Source organism: Trachurus japonicus, chromosome 17 (genome assembly GCF_045865225.1).
Source record: "Trachurus japonicus isolate A0001 chromosome 17, Traja_1.0".
Classification (NCBI taxonomy): Eukaryota; Metazoa; Chordata; class Actinopteri; order Carangiformes; family Carangidae; genus Trachurus; species Trachurus japonicus.
Window position 1 is genome coordinate 3,471,867 of NC_140923.1, and position 22,185 is coordinate 3,494,051.

The 22,185-nt window shown below is 44.1% G+C and overlaps 1 protein-coding gene and 1 pseudogene across 5 annotated transcripts in view; one reads left to right on the forward strand and one right to left on the reverse strand.

The window, feature by feature from the left end:
* LOC146969756 (uncharacterized) overlaps positions 1 to 13,134 on the reverse strand; it is a 53,565-nt pseudogene extending 40,431 nt beyond the window's left edge. Inside the window, exon 1 of the transcript XR_015038087.1 lies at positions 11,311 to 13,134. The product of XR_015038087.1 is annotated as an uncharacterized LOC146969756 (transcript). The remainder of the gene's footprint in view (positions 1 to 11,310) is intronic.
* A 2,780-nt stretch (positions 13,135 to 15,914) lies between these two features.
* LOC146969758 (transcriptional regulator Myc-B-like) lies at positions 15,915 to 19,800 on the forward strand. Of its 4 annotated transcripts, none has more exons than XM_085804804.1 (3): positions 15,915 to 16,094; positions 17,660 to 18,314; positions 19,222 to 19,800. In XM_085804804.1, exons 2-3 carry the CDS (start codon positions 17,669 to 17,671, stop codon positions 19,761 to 19,763), a joined length of 1,188 nt encoding a protein of 395 aa, XP_085660930.1. In that variant the 5' UTR covers positions 15,915 to 16,094; positions 17,660 to 17,668; the 3' UTR covers positions 19,764 to 19,800. The 4 variants fall into 4 exon arrangements, with proteins under 4 accessions (XP_085660930.1, XP_085660927.1, XP_085660928.1 ...); XM_085804801.1 differs by having other exon boundaries at positions 15,931 to 16,094; positions 19,225 to 19,800; XM_085804802.1 differs by having other exon boundaries at positions 15,931 to 16,094; positions 19,228 to 19,800.
* The last annotated feature ends 2,385 nt before the right edge of the window (positions 19,801 to 22,185 follow it).

Consider the following 22,185-nt stretch of genomic DNA (forward strand, 5'->3'; position numbering starts at 1 on the left):
GGCGCAGAGCGACAGCGCGGCAGCGGTTGGAGCGGTGTCGTATCAGCGGAGACGGCGCACACAGACCCGGCCTGCACAGCAGGAGGACGTGATGATAAACTGCAAGCGCTGCGGCTCACAGCACAAGCCTAGACAGTGTCCAGCGTTTGGTAAGCAATGCTCCACTTGCCAAGGCAAGAATCATTTTGCTAAACAATGCTTCTCCAAACGGAAAGAGGGGAAGAAAGAAGAAGCGGTAAACTTAATAGACGAGCCTGATCTCAGTGACACGTTCTTTGTTGGAATGGTGAATTGTGAAAGTGAACAAATAAATAAGCCAGACAATGTAAATGATGTCACTACAGAAGATAAGTGGATAGCTCCTCTAATGATAAATGGGACTGTAGTCACCATGAGATTGGACACTGGTGCAAAAGCAAATCTCATAAGCATGTGTGATGTGAAGGCAATGAAAAATAAGCCACAAATAAAAAGAAAAGAATCTGGACTGAAAGACTACAATGGGCGGCCAATCAAATGTTTGGGCACATGCAGGTTGAGTGTCACAGTTAAAGGAAAAGTGCACCACCTATTCTTCTTTGTTGTGAATGAGGGACGGGAATCACTTCTGGGTGACAGAGCCTGTGAAGAACTGGGGCTTGTGAAAAGAGTGCATCGCATCGTTCCAACCATAAACCCAACAAATGACTGTATGGACACAATTGTTCAGAACTTTTCAGATGTTTTCAAGGGTTTTGGTGTTTTGCCCTTCACATATAAAATACAGTTGAAAGAAGGAGCCCAACCAGTTGTGCATGCAGCACGCCGAGTTCCGGCGCCACTGAAAGACTGCCTAAAGAAAGAACTCGACAGAATGATCATGTTAGGAGTAATCAAAAAGGTTAATGAGCCTACAGACTGGGTCAACTCACTTGTCATCACAAAGAAAAAGAATGGTGAGTTGAGAATATGTATGGACCCTAAAGACTTAAACGAGAGCATAAAGCGTGAACATTATCAAATACCTACACGTGAAGAGATCATCAGTGAAATGTCAGGTGCCAAATACTTCACAAAGCTTGACGCCTCACAAGGCTTCTGGCAGCTGAAACTGGATGAAAGCAGCACCAAGTACTGTACCTTTAATACGCCCTTCGGCAGACACTGCTTTCTCAGACTGCCTTTTGGAATCAAGTCAGCACCTGAAATATTTCACAGAGCGATGGAGCAGATCATCGAGGGCTTGGATGGAGTTCGAGTCTACATTGATGACATCATCATATGGGGGTCCACAGCCCAAGAGCACAACGAGAGGCTGAACAGAGTTATGGAACGCATACAAAAGTATGGACTGAAACTCAACAAGAGTAAATGTGAGTTTGGCGTTCAAGAGATCCTCTTCCTGGGAGACAGGCTGTCTGCACGTGGTGTCCAACCAGATAAAGACAAAATACATGCAATACAGAACATGCCAAGGCCCACAGACAAGACAGTGGTGCTACGCATCATGGGGATGGTGAATTTCATAGGTAAATTCATTCCCAATCTGACAGCAAAGACATCATGCATACGAGAGCTTCTGCACAGGGACTGTGAGTTTAAATGGACAGTGAAACATGAGCATGAGTGGCAAAAACTCAAGGACACACTGAGCACAGCACCTGTGTTGTCATTTTATGACCACACGAAGAGGATAAAAGTGTCTACAGATGCTTCCAAAGATGGTATTGGTGCCGTTCTACTCCAGGCTGAGGGTGAGCACTGGAAACCGGTAGCCTATGCATCTCGGGCTATGACAAAAACTGAATGCCGATACGCTCAGATCGAAAAAGAATGTTTGGGACTGGCGTATGGTTTGGAGCGGTTTCATAGCTACGTGTACGGCCTGCCGTCTTTCACAGTCGAAACTGATCATCGACCGCTGGTCGCCATCATCAAAAAGAATCTGAATGAAATGTCTCCACGGATTCAGCGGTTAATGATGAAGATGCAAAGGTATGATTTTGAACTGATATATACTCCAGGTAAACACCTAGTCCTTGCTGATGCCCTATCCAGAGCAACTACAGGCGACAGTGTGAGTGAAACAGACGAGGACATACAGTGTCACGTGAACATGGTGTCGGCTACACTGCCTGTGTCGGATACAAAGTCAAGACAAATAGCTGAGGCCACAGCAAAGGATGCGGAGCTACAGCATGTCATGAAGAACATGGATGAGGGATGGCCAGCTGGTTCATGTCCACAATTTTACCATGTTAGAGGTGAGCTTAGTACTGTGGACGGTCTGCTGTTGAAAAAGGGCAGGATTGTTATTCCACGGGCTTTGAGAATGGACATGTTGCACAGGATACATGAAGGCCATCTCGGCATCGAAAAGTGCAAAAGGAGGGCGAGAGACACGGTTTTCTGGCCCGGACTGAACAAAGACATTGAAACACTTGTAAGTAAATGTGAAACATGCCAGAAACACAGGAACAAGCAGAGCAAAGAGCCTATGGTGGTAGCTGAGGTGCCAACAGCACCATGGCACAAAGTAGGAATGGACTTGTTTCATCTCAGAGGTAAAGACTATTTAGTGGTAATGGATTACTACTCAAACTTCCCTGAGATGGCGCTACTGACAAGCTCAACATCAACTTGTGTCATAACACATGCTAAATCTATCTTCGCCAGGCATGGCATCCCACACACCGTGGTGAGCGACAATGGCCCCTGCTTCAGCAGCAAAGAATGGCAGAAGTTTGCAGTGCAATATGATTTCAAGCATGTGACGTCAAGCCCACACTATGCACAGTCAAACGGGCAAGCTGAAAAAGGAGTTCACATTCTCAAGCAACTCCTAAAGAAAGCAGCTGACAGTGACTCGGATCCCTATCTGGCTTTATTGAGCTACAGAGCATCACCTCTTCAGTGCGGCCTATCACCAGCTGAACTGCTGATGAAGAGGAAGCTACGAACAACGTTGCCGAGTCATCAAAACGATAAATTAAAGCAAAAGAATCACTCAAAGATTGAACATAAGCTACGACAACAGAAAATGATGCAAAAGTCAACGACACAGTCAGGATTGAGGATGCTGATGGATGGAGTACAAAAGCAACTGTCCTGCAAGAAGTTGCTCCACGATCGTACACAGTGAAAACTGATGATGGACAAATACTCAGACGCAATCGTCGCAGTCTATTAATGACTCCTCAAGGGACTGTTGGTGAGCTCAGTGTAACCTGTGGTGAATCTCAGGTAATTCCCACACCTGCTATGGACTCTAACACTGACTCTCACACACCTACTCCAAGCGAACCTGAGTTAAGAAGGTCCACAAGAGAAATCAGAAAGCCTGATAGACTGATTCAGATTCAGATTCAGACAACTTTATTTATCCCCAAGGGGCAATTCGGTTTAGCAGACTCAGTTTCATTGAACTTCACTGAACTTATAAACAAAGAAAATTCAATATGCATGTTAAAGATGTTGAACAAAAATGTATATTGATTGATGTTGTGAATGTGTTCTAAATGGTCTAGTGGTGGCTTAGATATGAGTTATGCAATCTGATATAAACTGTTTATACTGCTTATGTGTTGCAGAGTTATGCTGAATGAGAAATGATTGAAATAACTGACACAGCTAATGTGATGATTCATGTTAATGCATTTTACCTTAGAAAAGGGGGGATGTTATGATTGGATGTTATTACATGTGTGACCGCTAGGCGGCAGTACTGGTTAGTAGTCAGCTTACCGTACCATATAACAGAGTAGAGCAAGACTGCATGGAGCCACATGTATGTTGTTGAGAACGTGAGACATTAAACTAAGTTACTTGCTATCAACACGGCCTCATCCTTGGAACACGAACATGACATACCCCACCAGTTTGGGCCTCACAAATATGGCTAAAACATGGAGTGCTTCCTCATGAACATTTGACATCATTTACCAATTATATAATTCATTATTCTCACACTGAAAAAAATGCAGTTATACATTATATGTAATAACCACAGTTGTCAATCCACTCAGTCAGGGTGTTGAGATGGGCCTTTGTCATGACACGTTTGCCTTTAAACTTGTTGTACCATGCATGCACCAGATCTTTAGATTGTTGTGGAAAATTTTGTTCAAAAGTGGCAAGCCTGGTTTTACTCCTCTCACTGTTCTGAAAATTTTTGTTGTTTCCACTGATCAACTTGCATTCAGGCATTGAGCCTAACATGATCATTTTGAAGGTACCCACGATATTATCCTCGCTCATTGTTTTAGCTAATGCGTACCTGAATGCTCCTGATTTTGTACTAGGAAACTCACCATGTACTTCCTTTGGCACTGTAGAAGAGTGACAATGTTATGTTATGACGGGAGTTGTCCTCAGGGTGGCAGCATAGGCTGGTTAGAATTGGTTGACCTCTTGACCTGTATGCATGTCCGCCATATTGAAAAGTGTTCAGTAAACTAACCTCAAACGTAGCTCCTGTGTCCGTCCATTTTTCTATAATATCGCAAGGATATTACATTTTGGCGACGAGGAGACCCAGCGAGCTCACTGTGGGTTGTAAGAAGAGGAAGCAGCTTGTGAGTTCGGCTACGCGGGGACGCGGGTCGGGCGTCGAGGAGGCTAAACGCTAGCAGCAACGCTAACGACGGAGCTAGTAGCAGCGACGAGGAGACAGCGTCCGGATGGCTACGGCAATGGTTGGGACACTCGCGGCTTTTGACAGCCAGATTCAAGCCTGGGAGGAGTACGTCGAGGTGATGGAACATTTTTTTGTGGCAAACGATATCACGGAAGCTGAAAGAAAGCGGGCTATATTGTTGAGCTCAGTTGGCAGCCAGACATATAGTTTAATGAGAAACTTGTTAAGCCCGGAGAAGCCTGGTGAGAAGTCATATGAGGACTTGACTAACCTGCTTCAGTCACACTATAACCCAAAGCCCAGTGAGATAGTCCAGAGATTCAAGTTTAACTCGAGGACGAGGGCGGTGAATGAGACTGTGACGGAGTATGTAGCGGTGCTACGGGAGCTGGCTCAACACTGTAACTACGGGGATAAGCTGAAAGAGATGCTGCACGACAGGCTCGTATGCGGCATTGCGGATGACCGCATCCAGCGGAGATTGTTGGCGGAGCCCGACCTGACTTTTGAGCAGGCGCTGAAAGTCGCACAAGCCATCGAGACCGCAAGCAGGGACGTGCGGGACCTGCAACTGCAACTGAAAACGTTGGACAGTAATGTGAGTAAAGCTGCAGCACAACTGCCAGTGCACAATGTGAAAGTGGGACAGAAGTGGCAAGGAAAAACGACACCGCTAACATGTTACAGGTGTGGGGGTGAACATGTGGCACGGAACTGTCGGTTCATCAATGAAAAGTGCCATGGCTGCGGAAAAAAAGGACATGTGAAGAAGATGTGCAGATCCTTGCCTCCTATAGGCCAGCAGCAGCTTAAGGGGGGAGGGAGGCATAAGCAGTTTGTAAAAAGGGATAAAAAACAGTCTGCACACCACATAAGTGAATCCTCTGTGAATCTCTCTAGTGATGAAGAGGTGTTTACATTGCACAATCTAACAGAGCCAAAAATAGCAAAAACAGACCCCATTACTACTCAGCTAAACCTAAATGGTAACATGGTAAAATTTGAAGTAGATACAGGTTGCAGTGTGACAATTGTATCAAAGACTGAGTATGCTAAGTTATGGGCAGCAGCAGGGTGTACACCAAAGCTGCAAGATTGTTCACTGACTCTTAAAACATACACTGGTGAGAGAGTGCCCACACTAGGTGCAGCAGAAGTAACTGTGCAGTTCAAAGACCAAACCAAACAGCTTCCAGTGGTGGTCGTAGCTGGGCCAGGGCCAAACCTGTTGGGCAGATCATGGATTAAAGAGCTGGGGATGAACTGTGTTCTGCTTAACAACATAGAACAAAAACAGATAACACTGCAAGAGGTGTTAAGGCAGAATGAGGACGTTTTCAAAGAGGAACTGGGAACTTGGAGGGGCCACCCAGCAAAAATAGACGTAAAAGAAGGAGTTGCTCCAAAGTACTATAAACCCCGCCCAGTCCCTTATGCTATGAGAAAGAAAGTGGAGGTCGAGTTGGAGAGACTCACCAATCAAGGGATAATCGAGCCAGTGAAGTGTGGTCTGAGTGGGCTGCGCCGATTGTTCCTGTGTTGAAGCCTGACAACTCAGTGCGCATCTGTGGAGATTACAAGCTCACAGTCAACCTGGTGTCAAAGTTGGAACAGTATCCAATACCAAAACTAGAGGATTTGTTTGAGAAATTGTCCGGTGGTGAAAAGTTTAGTAAACTGGACTTGAGCCATGCCTATCAACAGGTGATTATAGATGAAGCATCAAAGCCCTATGTCACCATTAACACACACAAAGGTCTGTTCCAGGTGAACCGTCTGCCATTTGGGGTTTCTTCCAGTCCAGCCATATTTCAGAGACTGATGGAGAGTCTGGTGGCTGGCATCCCAAATGTGGCAGTATATTTGGATGACATTTTGTTGACAGGACAAAGTGACCAAGAACATCTGGCAACGTTGAACCAGGTGCTGACACGTCTGCAGGAAGCTGGCCTTCGCCTAAAGCGCAACAAATGTGCATTCATGGAACAGGAAGCAGAGTTCTTAGGACATAAAGTGGATGCCTCGGGACTTCATCCCCTACCACACAAGGTCAGTGCAATACAGAAAGCACCAGCACCCACTAATGTCACTGAACTGCGTGCGTACCTTGGCTTGCTCAATTATTACAACAGATTCCTGCCAAACTTGTCCACATTGTTGTCTCCTTTGCATGAACTGTTGAGAAAAGAGACAAAAATGGAAATGGGAGACAGAACAAGAGAGAGCGTTTGAGGAATCCAAGCGCCTCATGCAATCGTCTGAAGTATTAGTGCATTATGACAGTCAAAAAGACTTGATCCTGTCCTGTGAGGCCTCGCCCTATGGAGTGGGGGCGGTGTTGTTGCATCGAATGCCAGATGGACAAGAGCGACCAATCAGCTTTATGTCAAGGACACTGACATCAGCTGAATCCAACTACTCACAATTAGACAAAGAGGGCTTGGCAGTGATGTTTGGCATTCAGCGCTTCCACAAATACCTGTACGGAAGGAAGTTTGTCATTTGTACTGATCACAAACCCTTGCTATCCCTCTTCAACGAGATGAAGGCTGTGCCTAACATGGCATCTCCTCGTATTCAGCGATGGGCTGTAACGCTGAGAGCGTATGAATATGAGATCATCTACAAACCTGGAAAACATCATGGAAATGCAGATGCCATGAGTCGCCTTCCTCTGCCGCAACCTGCAGCCAAGGAGGAACAGGAGGAAAGAGTGCTCATGATGGAGACTGTAACCCTCGTGTCTACAGTGGAAGTGAGCAGGTGGACAAACAGAGACCCTGTATTGTCCAGAGTTGCACAGTTGATCCAACATGGCTGGCCAATGCACGACTTAGATCCAGCTTTCCAACCTTACTCTGTGAGAAAAACAGAGTTAAGTGTACAAGATGGGTGTGTACTGTGGGGGTCACGTGTTGTGGTGCCGCCACCAGGACGAGAGGCCATGTTACAGCAATTACATCATGGTCACATTTAGGGGTGTAACGGTACACAAAAGTCACGGTTCGGTACGTACCTCGGTTTGGGGGTCACGGTTCGGTACGGTTTCGGTACAACAGACACTAATTGAATGTAAAACTAAAATCTGTCTTGTGTTATAAAAGTAAAAAATATAGAATATAAAATAAAACAAATACATTAGGAGTGTTATAATGCCATTCATTAATTCTAGAGGGGAAAAAGACTTGCACTTGACAACTGGCAACTATTATTCGAATTATTAAATTATTATTATTAAAAAATGCCAGTTACTTTGGTGATGTTTCTGGTCCTGCCTGTGTTCATAAAACATATTAGGCAGCTGAACGCACATCCCAAAAAAACTGAAGACAGGTGCTGGATCACCAAGAAAGACACAGGTAAGGAAAAAAGGAGACCGCACACTAGTTAAAAGCTCCAGTGACAGTTTAATGTCACTCACACGTTTCAGGCGTCAGCCCTTCATCAGACAATGTGTACATAGTGTGCGGTCTCCCTTTTTCCTTGCACCAGTGATTGACATATCGGGGTGAACATGCGCTAACGTGTTTGATGCATTCCTAGCGACGCAGCGCGCATCCGTGAAATAGCGCCGACGGACTTTGTCCGGTGGACCAGTCGCGAGCTGCTTTACACAGTCTATGGTCGCGAGCCGCCGCCGTTGTGTTTCATTGCCACACGGAGACATAAATGAAGCAGCAACTCCTCTAACTTCACACTCTCATCACTTCTCTTCTTCGTCTGTTATGACGGCTGCAGGCAGCTTCGAGGCTCATTACCGCCACCTGGGTTGGAGTGAGGACTCGACTTTTTTTTTTTTTTTAAATATTCATTCAGACGTATTCGTCGTGTGACTGTGTGCACCGAACCGTGACCCCCGTACCGTGACGGCACGGGACGAATACATATACCGTTACACCCCTAGTCACATTGGTATCACTAGGATGAAAGCTTTAGCACGGAGCTACTTCTGGTGGCCAAAATTGGACGCAGACATAGAGACTGTAGTTAAAAGTTGTGTCACATGCCAAGAACACCGTAACCTGCCTGCTCCAGCACCACTTCACCCGTGGGAGTGGCCAAGCAAACCGTGGCAGAGATTACACATTGATTATGCCGGACCTTTTATGGGACACATGTTTCTGATCCTGATGGACGCGCATTCAAAGTGGATGGATGCTTATCCTGTAACAACCTCCACCTCAGCCATCACAATTGAATGCCTGCGAAAGAGCTTCAGTAATCAGGGGATACCAGAGACAATTGTGTCCGATAATGGCTCATGTTTCGTGAGTGCGGAATTCAAAGACTTTCTGAGGAAAAATGATATTGAGCACATCACATCTGCTCCATATCATGCTTCATCCAACGGCTGTGCTGAGCGCGCAGTCCAGACGTTCAAGTCAATGATGAAAAAGGCAAGAGAGGGCAGCATTGCCACTAAAGTGTCGAGAGTGCTGTTTAATTATCGCATTACACCACAGTCCACCACAGGGCTCTCACCTGCGGAAATGTTGCAAGGAAGGAAGTTAAGGTCTACACTGGATCTGCTTCATCCTGATCGCAGAGTAAAGGTGGAGCGAAAACAGCTCAGCCAAAAGAAACATCATGACAAGCAGCAAAAAGGGAGAGGATTCCAAGAAGGAGATGCTGTGGTCACGAGAAACTTCAGTCATGGTCCTAAGTGGATTCCTGGTTTCATTACAAAGATCACAGGTCCTGTCTCTTACAAGGTCATGTTAGGAGATGGTAACATTGTGCGCAGACATGTGGATCAGATACTGTCAAGACCTGAGAAAGGGGACTGTTTGGAGGCAAAGGTCACAGAACCATTGGGACTGTCTGTTTCACCCACAGCAGTAAGGGATGCGTCAGAGACTTCCACTCTGGCAGGAAATGGCAGTGTTCAGGAGACACACCCTCAGAGTGTCTTAAGTCCTGCTCCAGACAAAGCAACTCCATCAGTGTCTGACATTCCACCTCCAGATGCTGCAGGGCTGTCACCACCTGTGGTAGCACCTGTGCGCCGGTCACAAAGGACTGTGTGCAAACCAAGTTATTTGAATGACTATGAGTGTTAAATTGATGGTTTAAAACGAAAAAAAAAAGTAACTTGGTGATTGTTGTTGGTTATTGTTACTGTGAAATGTGTTGAGTGACAAACAAACCTTAAGTGCCTATTAATTGTTGTTTCAGTGTCAGTTGAGTAGGTGTAAGATGACACAATGTTATTGTGGGGCACGGAAAAAAATAGCTTAAAGCAGATATCAGTGGAATGTTTTTGTTAATATAAGTCCTAAATAGTCCTATTTTCCGTCAGCAATCACTTACATGAAGTATTTCAGCCTAAACACGAGTCTCTCCGTCACTCTGCTCTGCTGTAACCCGAGGAGAAAATTTTCCTTGTGGGATACAAGTGTTATCCAATGAGGGGAGAGAACGTCATGAAGGGCTGTGTGTGCAGCCAAGGGATGCGCGTGAATGTGGTGACGTAGCACGAGGACCAATTGATGCCTGACAAGGGCGGGGGCTGCTAACTCATGGTGCGTTGAAGGAAACTCGTACTTTGTGTTTTTCCTTCCTGTGAAGTCATACCAGTTCGATCTGGTACGAGTTCACGGGTCGGAAGTTACGAGTGGCCGTTATAGGGAACTTTCACAGACAACAGGATGGTAAAAACACGAGCTACGGGTTACCTGGAACGCTACCAAGTCGTAGTTGTGACTTGAAGCTGTAACTTACGGTTTCAAAAGCCTGCCTTGAACACAGCATTAGCCGAAACGGCCGTGCCACTGATATCTGCTTTAAGGGGGGAGGAATGTAGAAGAGTGACAATGTTATGTTATGACGGGAGTTGTCCTCAGGGTGGCAGCATAGGCTGGTTAGAATTGGTTGACCTCTTGACCTGTATGCATGTCCGCCATATTGAAAAGTGTTCAGTAAACTAACCTCAAACGTAGCTCCTGTGTCCGTCCATTTTTCTATAATATCGCAAGGATATTACAGGCACATTAACACTTAGAAGGTGACGGCCATGGTATTTTTTCACATTTTTTATCTGTTTGTTGGTGGGATTGATTGGGCATTTGAGGGAGGTGCGTGTTCCCACTTCAAGAAAGGCTTTAGCCAATTTGCTGTACAGGTTCAGCTCTATAGCTTTCCATATACTATTCACTGGTGGTTGATGATCTGCATTGATGAACTCTCCAAGACCACGATTGTCATTTCTTGCATCTCCGTAATGTTTAACTTAACCAAGCCGCTTTTCGGTTTCTTTTACATTTTCTTGTCTTTCTTCAGCTCCCTCTGCCATGTACCAGTCCCCTCTTCTAATTGTCTCTGTCCATAGTTTGCGCTCAACAAACTTCTCCCATTGGCCTGAATGTTTTTTGAGAGCATCAGCCTCCACAGATCTGAGCCGGCCAGCCTCCAAGGTGATCTCTTTTTCACTGGCCCCTGGTTTCATACCTCGTGCTAAAGCATGAAACAGGCAGCTCTTGCCTTCATTGATTATAGGTATAGTCCTATTATTGATCTTCACATCATAATGGCCGTCAGGGTATTGGGAACTCTTTGGCCTGTACATCAATGTCACGGTTTGACTGGCAGGTTTAGTGCTAGGGTTCAGTTTTGGAGCTTGCCATCACTTCCCTCTGTTAGGATGACAACCTTAGTGCCAGTGGCTTCTGACAGGACTCTGATATCTAGAATAGTACCTGCTGTTGTAGGGTCCCTGATCTTTTTAGCATGCAGCAATGCCTGTTTACCTGGAGGTTTGTCTTTTGACGTCAGATCTACATCCATCTTTCCAATGGTGTTTTGTCCAGCTCTGAGTTTTTCCTCTGTTCTGTTTGTATTCAAGAGAGTTCTTGTGGAACTGCGTATGTAGCCATTTACTTTGCCTTGGGCATAAGAAACAATGTGACTGCTGAATTTCCGGTGGAACACTTCTACCAGAGCGTCGGATAATAAAACACTGATGGTTTGAGATAAATCCTGTTTGAAGTTTTTCAGCATCTTAGTGTCTGGTTCAGAAAGCTCATTTTGCCTCATGTTCTCTGAGGAACATTTTTCCTGGTTAAATTGATTGAGCTCATCGTGAAGGTTTGAGAAAAACTCTTTTGACAGGGTGAGAACTGCTTTGGTTGCTTCTCCTCCCAGTGCTGCCAAATGAGCAACTTTGATAGTTGTCAGAAATACACGTGTCCACTTTTGACCACTTGTGAGGTGTGACTTCACTCCGTCAATCACTTTGGAGATGGAAGAGTTGAGCTTGTGCTGCCAACTGAGATCAGCATAGAATGGCTGTAATGCAGTGTTGCTTAATTCTCTGAAAATAGACAGAAGTTCGCTCCGTCTTTCCTCGTCCTCTATGAGATCAGAAAGATGTTCTTTATCCTGAAGATGTGAGAGAATAATGGGGTCTACTAAAGCAGTCAGCGGCTCTTTTTCCATGTTGGAAGCCACATCATTTACAATTCCCTCTTTCACCTTATGCTTAATGCCATTTAGTATTTCTTGCATTACTGCATTTTCTGCCTTTCCAAATCCATACTGAATGGTTTCTTCTACCAATTTCTTTGTTGTGCACTTCACTGCATTTTTAACATTTGTCTTTACAACAGTACTAATGGCATCTTTCGCCTGTCTGTGGAGAAAGTTTGGCATTGACTTCATGTTTTTAGCAAATTTGATTGCCATTTTACAGGCTTTGAAGCCCTTTGCAATCAACTTTCCAACTCCAAATGAAATCAGGGACAAAGCAATAGAAATGGCTTTTTCTATGGCCCATTCTTTCCAGCTGAATTTTCCTGTCACCATGGACTCGATGCCATGGATGCAGTCTGATATTCCCTCACTGATCATCCCCATTCCAACTTGAGAAAGTGCTCCAAATGTAAATAGTGAGCAGTGTCCCACCAATTACCTGCAGAAGTCCAAGAAAGAACACTGTCAGAGCTTCCCATGGGAAACGAGGTTTCTCCTCCACAGCGAAAACGTACTCTCCTCCAGCTTTTTTATAGCTTCACTAATGTTGTCATCAAAGTACTTCAACATTTTACACTTGTTTAAAAACTGTTTTTCAAGGCTGGTTTGGTTGAGTTGACTGTTGGTTGATTGAGCAGGGGACAGTTTTATAATCTGCAGGCACACCATGCATTCCTCACTGAGGAACTTCAGAGACTCTTGTGCTTTTCTGAGATCATCTCTGGCCTTTGTGAGGTAATCTTCCTTCTGCTGCTTTATAGTGCAGTATGCATGACTGTAAAAAGCTATGGCTGCCCAACTTTCATCTTGTGTCATAGCTTTTTCAAAAAGCCGTGTACTGACATCCCATCGTTTTTCATCCACTACAATATTCCCAAACTTAATATATTGATAAATACTAGAGCAAGGCGAAGTCTTACTTTGACACTGATTTCTTGCTTTAGACACATCAAGTTTTAAACTCTTTTGCAGTTCATTTCTTTTCAGCAGGTCAATATCTTCTGATTTAGTTTGCAACCAAATCCCCCAGAACTCATTCATGATGGCAACTACAGCTCTTCTTTCTTCACCTGTCACATATTACCAGTTCACTAAAAGGATTTGTCACTGCCACTGGTTGCTACACATATAAAGGACCAGCAGAGGGAGACCTTCTACAATACACATCCAATTAAATCAATGTAATTACTCAAAACTATAAATAATGTTATGATAAAAAAAAAGAATAATAACAATGTAAAATGGCACAAAGAATCACAAGCATTTCTTTCATTTTGACACTTTAAGTACATTTAATGTACTGTTAATTAAACAGGATTGCAAAAACCTTTACATAATGGAACAATGTTTCTCAACCAAGGGTACTTGGACCCCTAGTGGTACTTGGTGCGATTGCAAGGGTACTTCAAATGATAACACATCATTTTATGAGTGACCTTTACAGACATTCGTCACTTTATATTAAAATATTGACTGAAGCCATTATCATTGCCTAAGCTTATTGTCATTTTCCCCAGTGCCATATGTTTTAATGGAAAATCGGTCAGACTTGGTTGTTTCAGTGGACAGTCTCAATTCATTTCTTAATTGGGCTTTTATTGTGAAATATTGCACAGGAATATAGTGTAAAACTCCCTATTTTTTGTCTGTAACATACATCTTAAAAAATACAACATTGAGCGTATTTAACAACGATGGAATGATGCAATAAAAAAAGGCTATTTCTATTTCTGTCAATTCTGTCTGGTTTGGGCCTTTTTTGCCCCTCCACCTCCTGCCTGGGGGGAAGTGGGGGTCCTCAGCGCTGCTAAAACATGTGCAGGGGCCCAGTGCTCCGAAAAGTTGGAGAACCACTGTTATAGAACACTAATTGTTTTGGTGTTTAGTACACACTGTTGGTAGGCCCTATTACTGTTTTACAGTAATTACATTGTGTCGCTGCAGCCAGCAGGGGGCAGCAGAATAAAAGCTTTTCTCATCACAGCAGAGGAAGGCAATGGATTAAATTCCGTTTATACAGAGCAATATTTAAAATGTTTACAGCAAGAAGAAATATAACATATAAATACAAGAATTACACAAGTGAAGTAGACATGGGCAGGGCCGTTGCTAGGAATTCTGGGCCCCCTTAAACTACTAAAGTGGGCCCCTCCCCCTAACTTTTCTTTTTTTTTTCTTAGACTACGTATGTATTATCGTTTTTTATTTAGCCTTCTTTGTTTTGATGCTAATGCAGCATTACACTGCAAAAACTCAAGTATCTTAGCAAGAATATTTGTCTTATTTCTAGTCAAAATGTCATTTCTAGTCAAAACAAATCTCATTATACTTAAAATAAGACTCATCATATTAAAAGTAGCTTGTTTTTAGACACTTTTTACTTCTTTCAAGCAGATTTTCACTGGGAATAAGTAGAAAAATTCTGATAGTGGAGCAAGTTTTTCTTCCTTATTACAAGCACAAAAAACTTACTTTCACTGGCAGATTTTTCTATTTATTGTGAATTTAAGTGAAAATTATCTAAAAACAAGTTAATTTTTAGGTGATGAGTCTTATTTTAAGTGGAAAGAGATTAGTTTTGACTAGAAATGAGACATTTGGACAAGAAATAAGACAAATATTCTTGGAAAGATGTTGAGTTTTTACAGTGTACTATGAGTATTAGTCAGGGTCTTACGCAGAATAAATCAGTCATACAAAGATTAGACTACTGGGGTTTTTTATGGGCCCCACTGGGCGCTGGGCCCCTAGAGTTATCACCACCTTTCTCCCCTAGACAACGGCCCTGGACAAGGGCAGAAGTGTGGAGTCTGAATCAGTGTGTTGCCTCAGCCAGCAGAGGGCAGCAGTGTGACGGTTTCATTTCCCACCACAACACAGAGAAGTTTTTTTTTTTTCCCTCGACTGTACTTCCACCCCCGTGATGTCATGGAATATAATGTATAGTACAGAGCAGCTCGTCTCCACCACATCTGGTTTGTTTACCTCCGTTACGTGACTGTTTATCTGACGTAAAGTTAGTTACTGAAGGTGAAAGCAGCTCACTCACCTTCATTCATTCATTTATTCATTCATTAAACATCATCAGTAAAGTGATCATCCAGTAACACCTGAATTCCCATCATGCATTACTCACTGCACAGTGACCTCTAACTGAGCTTCACACTTTATTTCAGCTGATTGATTTCCAAGATTTATAGTTTTCTTCTTTTTTTGTTTAAATAAATATATTTCAATATTCTTTTTTCTAGTTAATAATCTTTAATCTCTTTGGTTTATTTTAATTAGCCTATGTTATTAGTACTATTATTTTAATATAGTATTTTTATTGTCCCTTTTTGTATTATTTTCCTTTTATTCTCATATATTTCTATGTGTTTATCTATTCAAGCTACTGTATATTCTTGTTTGTTTGTCGTATTGTTTTGTATTGTTTGTTTGTTTGTTGTTTTCCTGACTGACTGACTGAATGAGTGCCGCTGTTTTCCCGGAACTTTCTCCCTCTGCATCATTTACAGTCAGCGTGGACCACCCTGCCGCCTCACCGCCCTCAGTGGGCTACACATCCGCGGAGCGAACTAGTCCCGCTCCTCTGGGCATCTCCCTGCGCGCTGCAATGAAAACAAACCAATCACAGTCCAGGTTTTCTGACGGAAAAGGTGTCGACGTCATTTGTCGCGCTGTCCCCATCGCGCGCAGAGGTCGTTTCGCTGTGCTACGTACCAATATTTGGCGCGAAAGTTGCGCATGACGACAGATGGGGAGGGGTAAGAGGGTAGGTAGGGGAGGGAGGGGGGTATTAAAGGTCTGAGAGCAGCTGCTCGGAGTGAGTCACCGTCACACAGCGGAGGAGTCAACACCATCATCATCTGATCACTCTGGTATCGATCAGCGATCAGAAGAGGACGACGCGGTCACTCACGGACTCTGTTGGAATAAACCGAACAAACACATCTGGACTTTAACTCGCTGTTCACCTCGGACCTTTGAAGTTTTATCCCGGGATATAACGGTGAGTGAGCGAGCGGCTGCAGCTCGGTACTATAAAAAAATAAAAGTTAATTTCTCTAGAATAACTCGGAGGTTTTTTGTTTTTTTTTACACTTTGTAGATTTTCTGTTCGTTTTTGTAACAAGTTCTTTGCTCTGTGAGGTTGTTTTTTTTTTTTTTTTTTACATGCTTGAGTCCTGATGTTTTATTGTCTTAACTTTCATCGGAAACCTAAAGAGTTGTAAAGTTTAGAGCATCACAATGATGAGCCTTCATTTAAATCATCTGATCATCACCGGAAGTTGCTCATCTCTAACACTCTGCAGCTTTCACCTGACAACATCTGGATGGATAGATAGATAGATAGATAGATAGATAGATAGATAGATAGATAGATAGATAGATAGATAGCCTATGTCAACATCAAGGTCAAGGTTTTTTATTTGTGTCCCCGTAGGGCAATTTTTGTTGCAACAAGTAAGAAAGAACACAGATACAGACACACAATTAAAACATTAGTTTCCTCTCAGATTTATCACAGCCGATTGGATTCGTAGCGGCTGAATCATGGGTGACACATGAGCTGGAGTCAGATTTATGAATCATAACGACCATAGATGTAAAGTTAAGTTGTTTCAGATGGAGTTTTGCGCGACTGTTGCATATTATTATAAAACCACGGTTCAATAACACAATACTGAGTTTATAATGTAGTTGCAAAGTCAATCAATCAATCAATCAATCAATCAATCAATCAAACTTTATTTATAAAGCACTTTTCCTACATAGACATGTAACACAAAGAGCTTTACACACAGAAAAAAGAAAATAGAAACATAGTCAGCGACACTCAGACTTTAAACCTCCTCCGTCCTGTAACAACAGAACAACTCATTCATCATGTTATAAATCCAAAGTTAAAGGGATAGTTCATCCAAAATTCGAATTTCTCGGGCCTTCTTTGAGTAACGGGGGGGGGGGGTCCGCGTAGCAGTATTTGTCCATGGTTGTCAATGGATACCAACTTTCATCCAAATACCTCCATGCTGCTCGTATGTAATGTCCGTCTTGTATTGAAGCCCCGAAATGCAAAATTGTCCCGAAAAAAAATTAAATAAGTCTATATTTCGAGCTTGTTTTGTAGCGGAGGTATTTGGATGTTTTTTGGTGTGTCTTTTTGTTACCAAGACAGTTGGTATCCATTTGCAACCGTTATATGGACATGCACTGCTACGCCGAGACCCCCTGTAACTCAGAGAAGACACGAAGGACTCTGAAACTTCTGGGCGCATGGCGTCTGTCCGACTACCCATTTCTCCGACCATACAATTTCTTTATTTTTGCATCCATTAGTCCGACCTCCCACTTCTCCGACTTAAGTAGCCCTAACCCTTAACCTTACCCTAAACCTAACCTTATATGGGTAGTCGGAGAAATGAGCTGTCGGACTTTTGGGCAGTCGGACTGACGTATGCTCCCCGAAACTTCTCCCAGCCCTTAGTCCACATGAGGGGGAGTAGATAATGAGTGCAATTTCAATTGTGGGTGACCTATCCCTTTAACCTTCGTGTGGTGTTTCCTCCTCAGGCAGCCGCCATGCCGCCGGTCCTCACCATGTCCAGCAGCAACTACGACTACGACTACGACACGGTGCAGCCCTACTTCCTGTTGGACGGCGAGGAGGAGGACTTCTACGCTCCGCCGCGCAGCCAGCTGCTGCCGGGCCCGGGCGAGGACATCTGGAAGAAGTTCGAGCTGCTGCCGACGCCGCCGCTGTCCCCCAGCAGGACGACCTCCTCGTCCCCCGACGTCTCGCTGTCCGCCGCCGACCACCTGGAGGCCGTGTCGGCGCTGCTGGACGAGGACGGCGCCGCGTCCGAGGCCTTCCTCCAGTCCTTCATCATCCAGGACTGCATGTGGAGCAGCAGCTTCGCCGCCGCCACCAGGCTGGAGCAGGTGGTGTCGGAGCGGCTGGCCATGCTGCGCCGCGCACGCCACGACTCCAACGCTCACCAGGAGAACGGGACGGCGGAGACGGCGACGGTCGCTAAGGTGGGCGGGGCTCAGGTGAACAAGGATTACCTGCAGGACCTCCACGCCTCCATGGCAACAACGGACTGCATCGACCCGTCCGTGGTGTTCCCGTACACCGGCCTGAGCGAGAAGACGACGGCGGAGATCGGCGGCGGCTCAGAAGTGTGTCTGGACACGCCGCCGCTCAGCTGCAGCGACAGCGAATCAGGTGAGACGGCACGGCAGGCTTTTATTTTGGAAAGACATCTCTAGTAATCCTATAGTCCATCCAGTAGAGCAGAGTCTTTTATTTTGAAGGGGCTGATCCATGAGACGATCTAAAGACCATCGGTAACACTTTACATGAATAGGTCTTCATAAGATTGACATAAAACTGTCATAAACATCAATGAATACTTCTGACAGCTGTCGTTAAGTGTCATTCAGTAAGTTATGTCACTTTTGATGCAAAGTTGACATTGTTTGAGATGTTTTTGTTATGAGAACTTGACATAAAGACAATTTAAACTGTCATAACAGACCTAATGGACAAACTTTAAAAATGATGTCAAGTTCTCAGAACAAAAACATCTCAAACAATGTCAACTTTGCATCAAAAGTGACATAACTTACTGAATGACACTTAACGACAGTCATAAGTATTCATTGATGTTTATGACAGCTGTTATGTCAATCTTATGAATACCTATTCAAGTAAAGTGCTACCAGACCATCTCACCAACTCAAATTTAAGACTTTTTAAGACCATTATTGGATTAAAAGACACAACACAAAATGTGCAAAAGAAACACAGAGTCGCACAATTACTTGCAAAGTAAATTGGCTGCAATATGCAAGTTGTGTGTTGCATGTGGGCTCGTTTGTAGTTGAAAATACATTCAATAAAGCACAATTGAGGTTGTGTTACATGTGCATAAGAAAATTAAGACCTGTCTAAAATGATTAAAGGGTTAAACACAACACTTAGAAGAATTTAAGACTTTTTAAGGCCTAACATTTTCAACGTTTTTTAGGCTTTTTAAGCTCCAACAGAAACCTTGGTGTAGTTTTCATCTGAAGCATAAAACTTGTTGTTGTTGTTGTTGACACCAGCGTCTCCTTTCTTTTTCCCCCAGAAGAAGAAGAAGAAGAAGAAGAGGAGGAGGAGGAGGAGGAGGATGAAGAGATCGACGTGGTGACGGTGGACCGGAGGAGGAAGTCGTCCCGGCGACCGGAGCCTTCGTCGTCGCCGTCGCCGCTCGTCCTGAAGCGTTCCCACATCAGCATCCACCAGCACAACTACGCCGCGCAGCAGCCGGAGCCGCCGGCCGTCAAGAGAGTCAAAGCTGACGTTGCCGTTACCGTTGGCAACGGGCGGCGGTGCTGCAGCCCGCGGTCGGACGGCGGCGAGGACGGCGAGGACCGGCGGCGGACTCACAACGTGCTGGAGCGGCAGCGGCGCAGCGAGCTGAAGATGAGCTTCCTGGCGCTGAGGGACCAGGTGCCGGCCGTCGCCAACAACGACAAGGCGGCCAAGGTGGTGATCCTGAAGAAGGCGGCGGCCTTCGTCACGGAGATCAGGGAGGACGAGCGGCGGCTGCTGGCCGCGAAGGACGAGCTGAGGAAGAGGAGCAGGGAGCTGAAGCAGCGGCTGGAGCAGCTCAGGACTTTACATTAACTAACACGGTCTCACTGTGTGGACTCTGGGGCTCATGGCCCACAATGCACTGGGGGCCGGCTGGCTCGCAACCATAGATGTAGCCTATCCACCTTTTTCCGAACGTCAAAAACGTAGCCTGTTTTGCCGGTTTTGCTCTTCCGGTGTAATTTTATGTTTACGTTTCCATGGTTTCGGTAGTCGCGGTAAATGCATGGATTTCTTTTTTTTTCTTTTTTCAATGAAAATCTGTAAAAGGCATGCATCATCACAGCAGCTTTTAACAGTGGATATCACACACAGACTGACATCCGTGTTAAAAGCCAGCGTTAATAGATCCATGCGTTTACCGCAACTATGACAACGACTGAAAACCATGGAAACGTAAACGTACGATTCCACCAAACCGGCAAAACTGTCTTCCGGTTTTGACCATAGATGACGTTCAGAAACTTGTGGATATAGCCTACTGACTAGATGCCGCGTTCCCAGGCAACTCTATTGAGTGGAATGCGTCAACGCGGCGGCCATCTTGGTCAGGGGGAAACCGTTTCTACTTCCTGCAGAGGTCTATCAACCATTAAAATCACCATAACTCACCGAATATTCAACCGATTTTCAAGCCGTTTGGTTTATTATAAATGTCAGACATATATACAAAAAAAAATTGAATTTTTTTAAATAATTTTTTTGTATGTATTAAATATACACTTACATACTCAGACACACACCCACATGCATAAATACACTGAAATGTGTTCTACAAGGGTCTGACTGCTGGTCAGACGCTTATATGTCTATGGACAAGACCAAGATGGCGGCGCTATTGACGTACGCTGAGAAGCAGAAGGCGGCATCTAGTCAGTATATATATCTATGGCTCGCAACCAGCTGGGTCTCTCTGTTTGTATTTATTTAGCTGTTTTTTAATTGATGACCTCTGAACAATAGTGTTTTGAAAGTGTGAAATGGAGAAAAAACCTTAATGATCAATATTTAATCAATAGTTTCTAAACCTTAAATAATTGTTGCTGTATTTTTTTTAAATTAATTTTATTTCATGTATAGTTTTTTTTTATTTTTATACTTTATTCTTCTTCGGTTGGTTCGTTGTGAAATCAGCTGCATGAGTGAAGACTGAAATACATCAGAATTTCAAAATAAAAGCCCTTCATTCACAGAAGGTTCTGCCAACATTACAAAGTGTGACGGTTTTTTCTATGTAATTCCCTGAGTTCATGCAGAGGAGACTTGTGGCTTTAATTAAAGGGGGAGGGAGGGAGAGCGGGAGGGAGGGAGGGAGGGGTAGTTTATTGTGACATCTGAAGGCAAGTGGACATCAGCCAAGTGTGTCGGACTGAGCTCAGAGAAACCAGATCAAAGTTCACCTCAGTCACACACTGCTCCATTTATTACAGTAATACGCAAACCTGTCTGTGTGTGTGGATATGTACTATATAGAGTACAGAGATGGACAGAGTACTCAACCCCAGTACTTGAGTAAGAGTCAGAGTAAATTTCTTATTCTTCACATCAATGAATGACTCTAATAGTTTCTAAATGAATGTAAGGAGCTTTTAACTCTTGTTTCTGAGAATGAACTCTTTGAAAGCAGCTGCACTGATGTGCTGCTTTTAGGGGTTAGGGTTTCCTTCTTTGACAAACACAGCTTGTGTCCAATAGGATTTTAGAAAAAGACCTGAAAGTAACCAGTACTTTTCAGCCTTCCTACAAATTAACTCCAGTAAAAGTTAAAATATTTGTCTTGGAAATGTATTCAAGTAAGAGTAATAAGTACCAAAGAAATCTAATACTCAAGTAAAGTACAAATCCTCTGGATATGTACTTAAGTACAGTAAGTGATATATTTGTGTTAATATAAGTCTTAAATAGTTGTATCTTCCGACAACAATCACTTCTATAGAGTGTTTGGTCTGAAACACGGGTCTGTCAGTCACTCTGCTCTGCTCTGAGCCCAGGAGAAAACAATTTTTTCTATCCTACAATTTTTATCCAATGAGGAGAGAGAACGGCATAAAGGGGCAGTCCTCTCTGTGTGTGCAGCCAAGGGATGCGCCTGAATGTGGTGACGTAGGGACGAGGGCGGGGACTGCTAACTCCATCTGCTGACAAGAAGTTATGGTGCGTTCAGGGCAACCCGTAATTCGTGACCTGTGAAGTCGTACCAGTTCGATCTGGTACGAGTTCACGGGTCAGAAGTTACGAGTGGCCGTTATAGTGACTTTCACCGGTAAAACAGGTCGGAGAAACACGAGTGGGTTGTCTGGAACGCTACAAAGTCGTAAGTTGTGACTTGAAGCTGTAACTTACGGTTTCAAAAGCCTGCCTGGAACGCAGCATTAGCCAAAACCACCGGATCGCTTACTTCTGCTTTAAGTACAGTACTCAAGTAAATTTACTCCGTTACTGTCCACCATTTATT

Excerpts from the sequence above, each read along its gene's own strand:
- LOC146969758 (XM_085804804.1), top strand. The coding sequence starts at position 17,669 with ATGCCGCCGGTCCTCACCATGTCCAGCAGCAACTACGACTACGACTAC. Across the intron at positions 18,315-19,221 it reads CTGCAGCGACAGCGAATCAG|AAGAAGAAGAAGAAGAAGAA; the intron begins GTGAGACGGCAC and ends TTTTTCCCCCAG.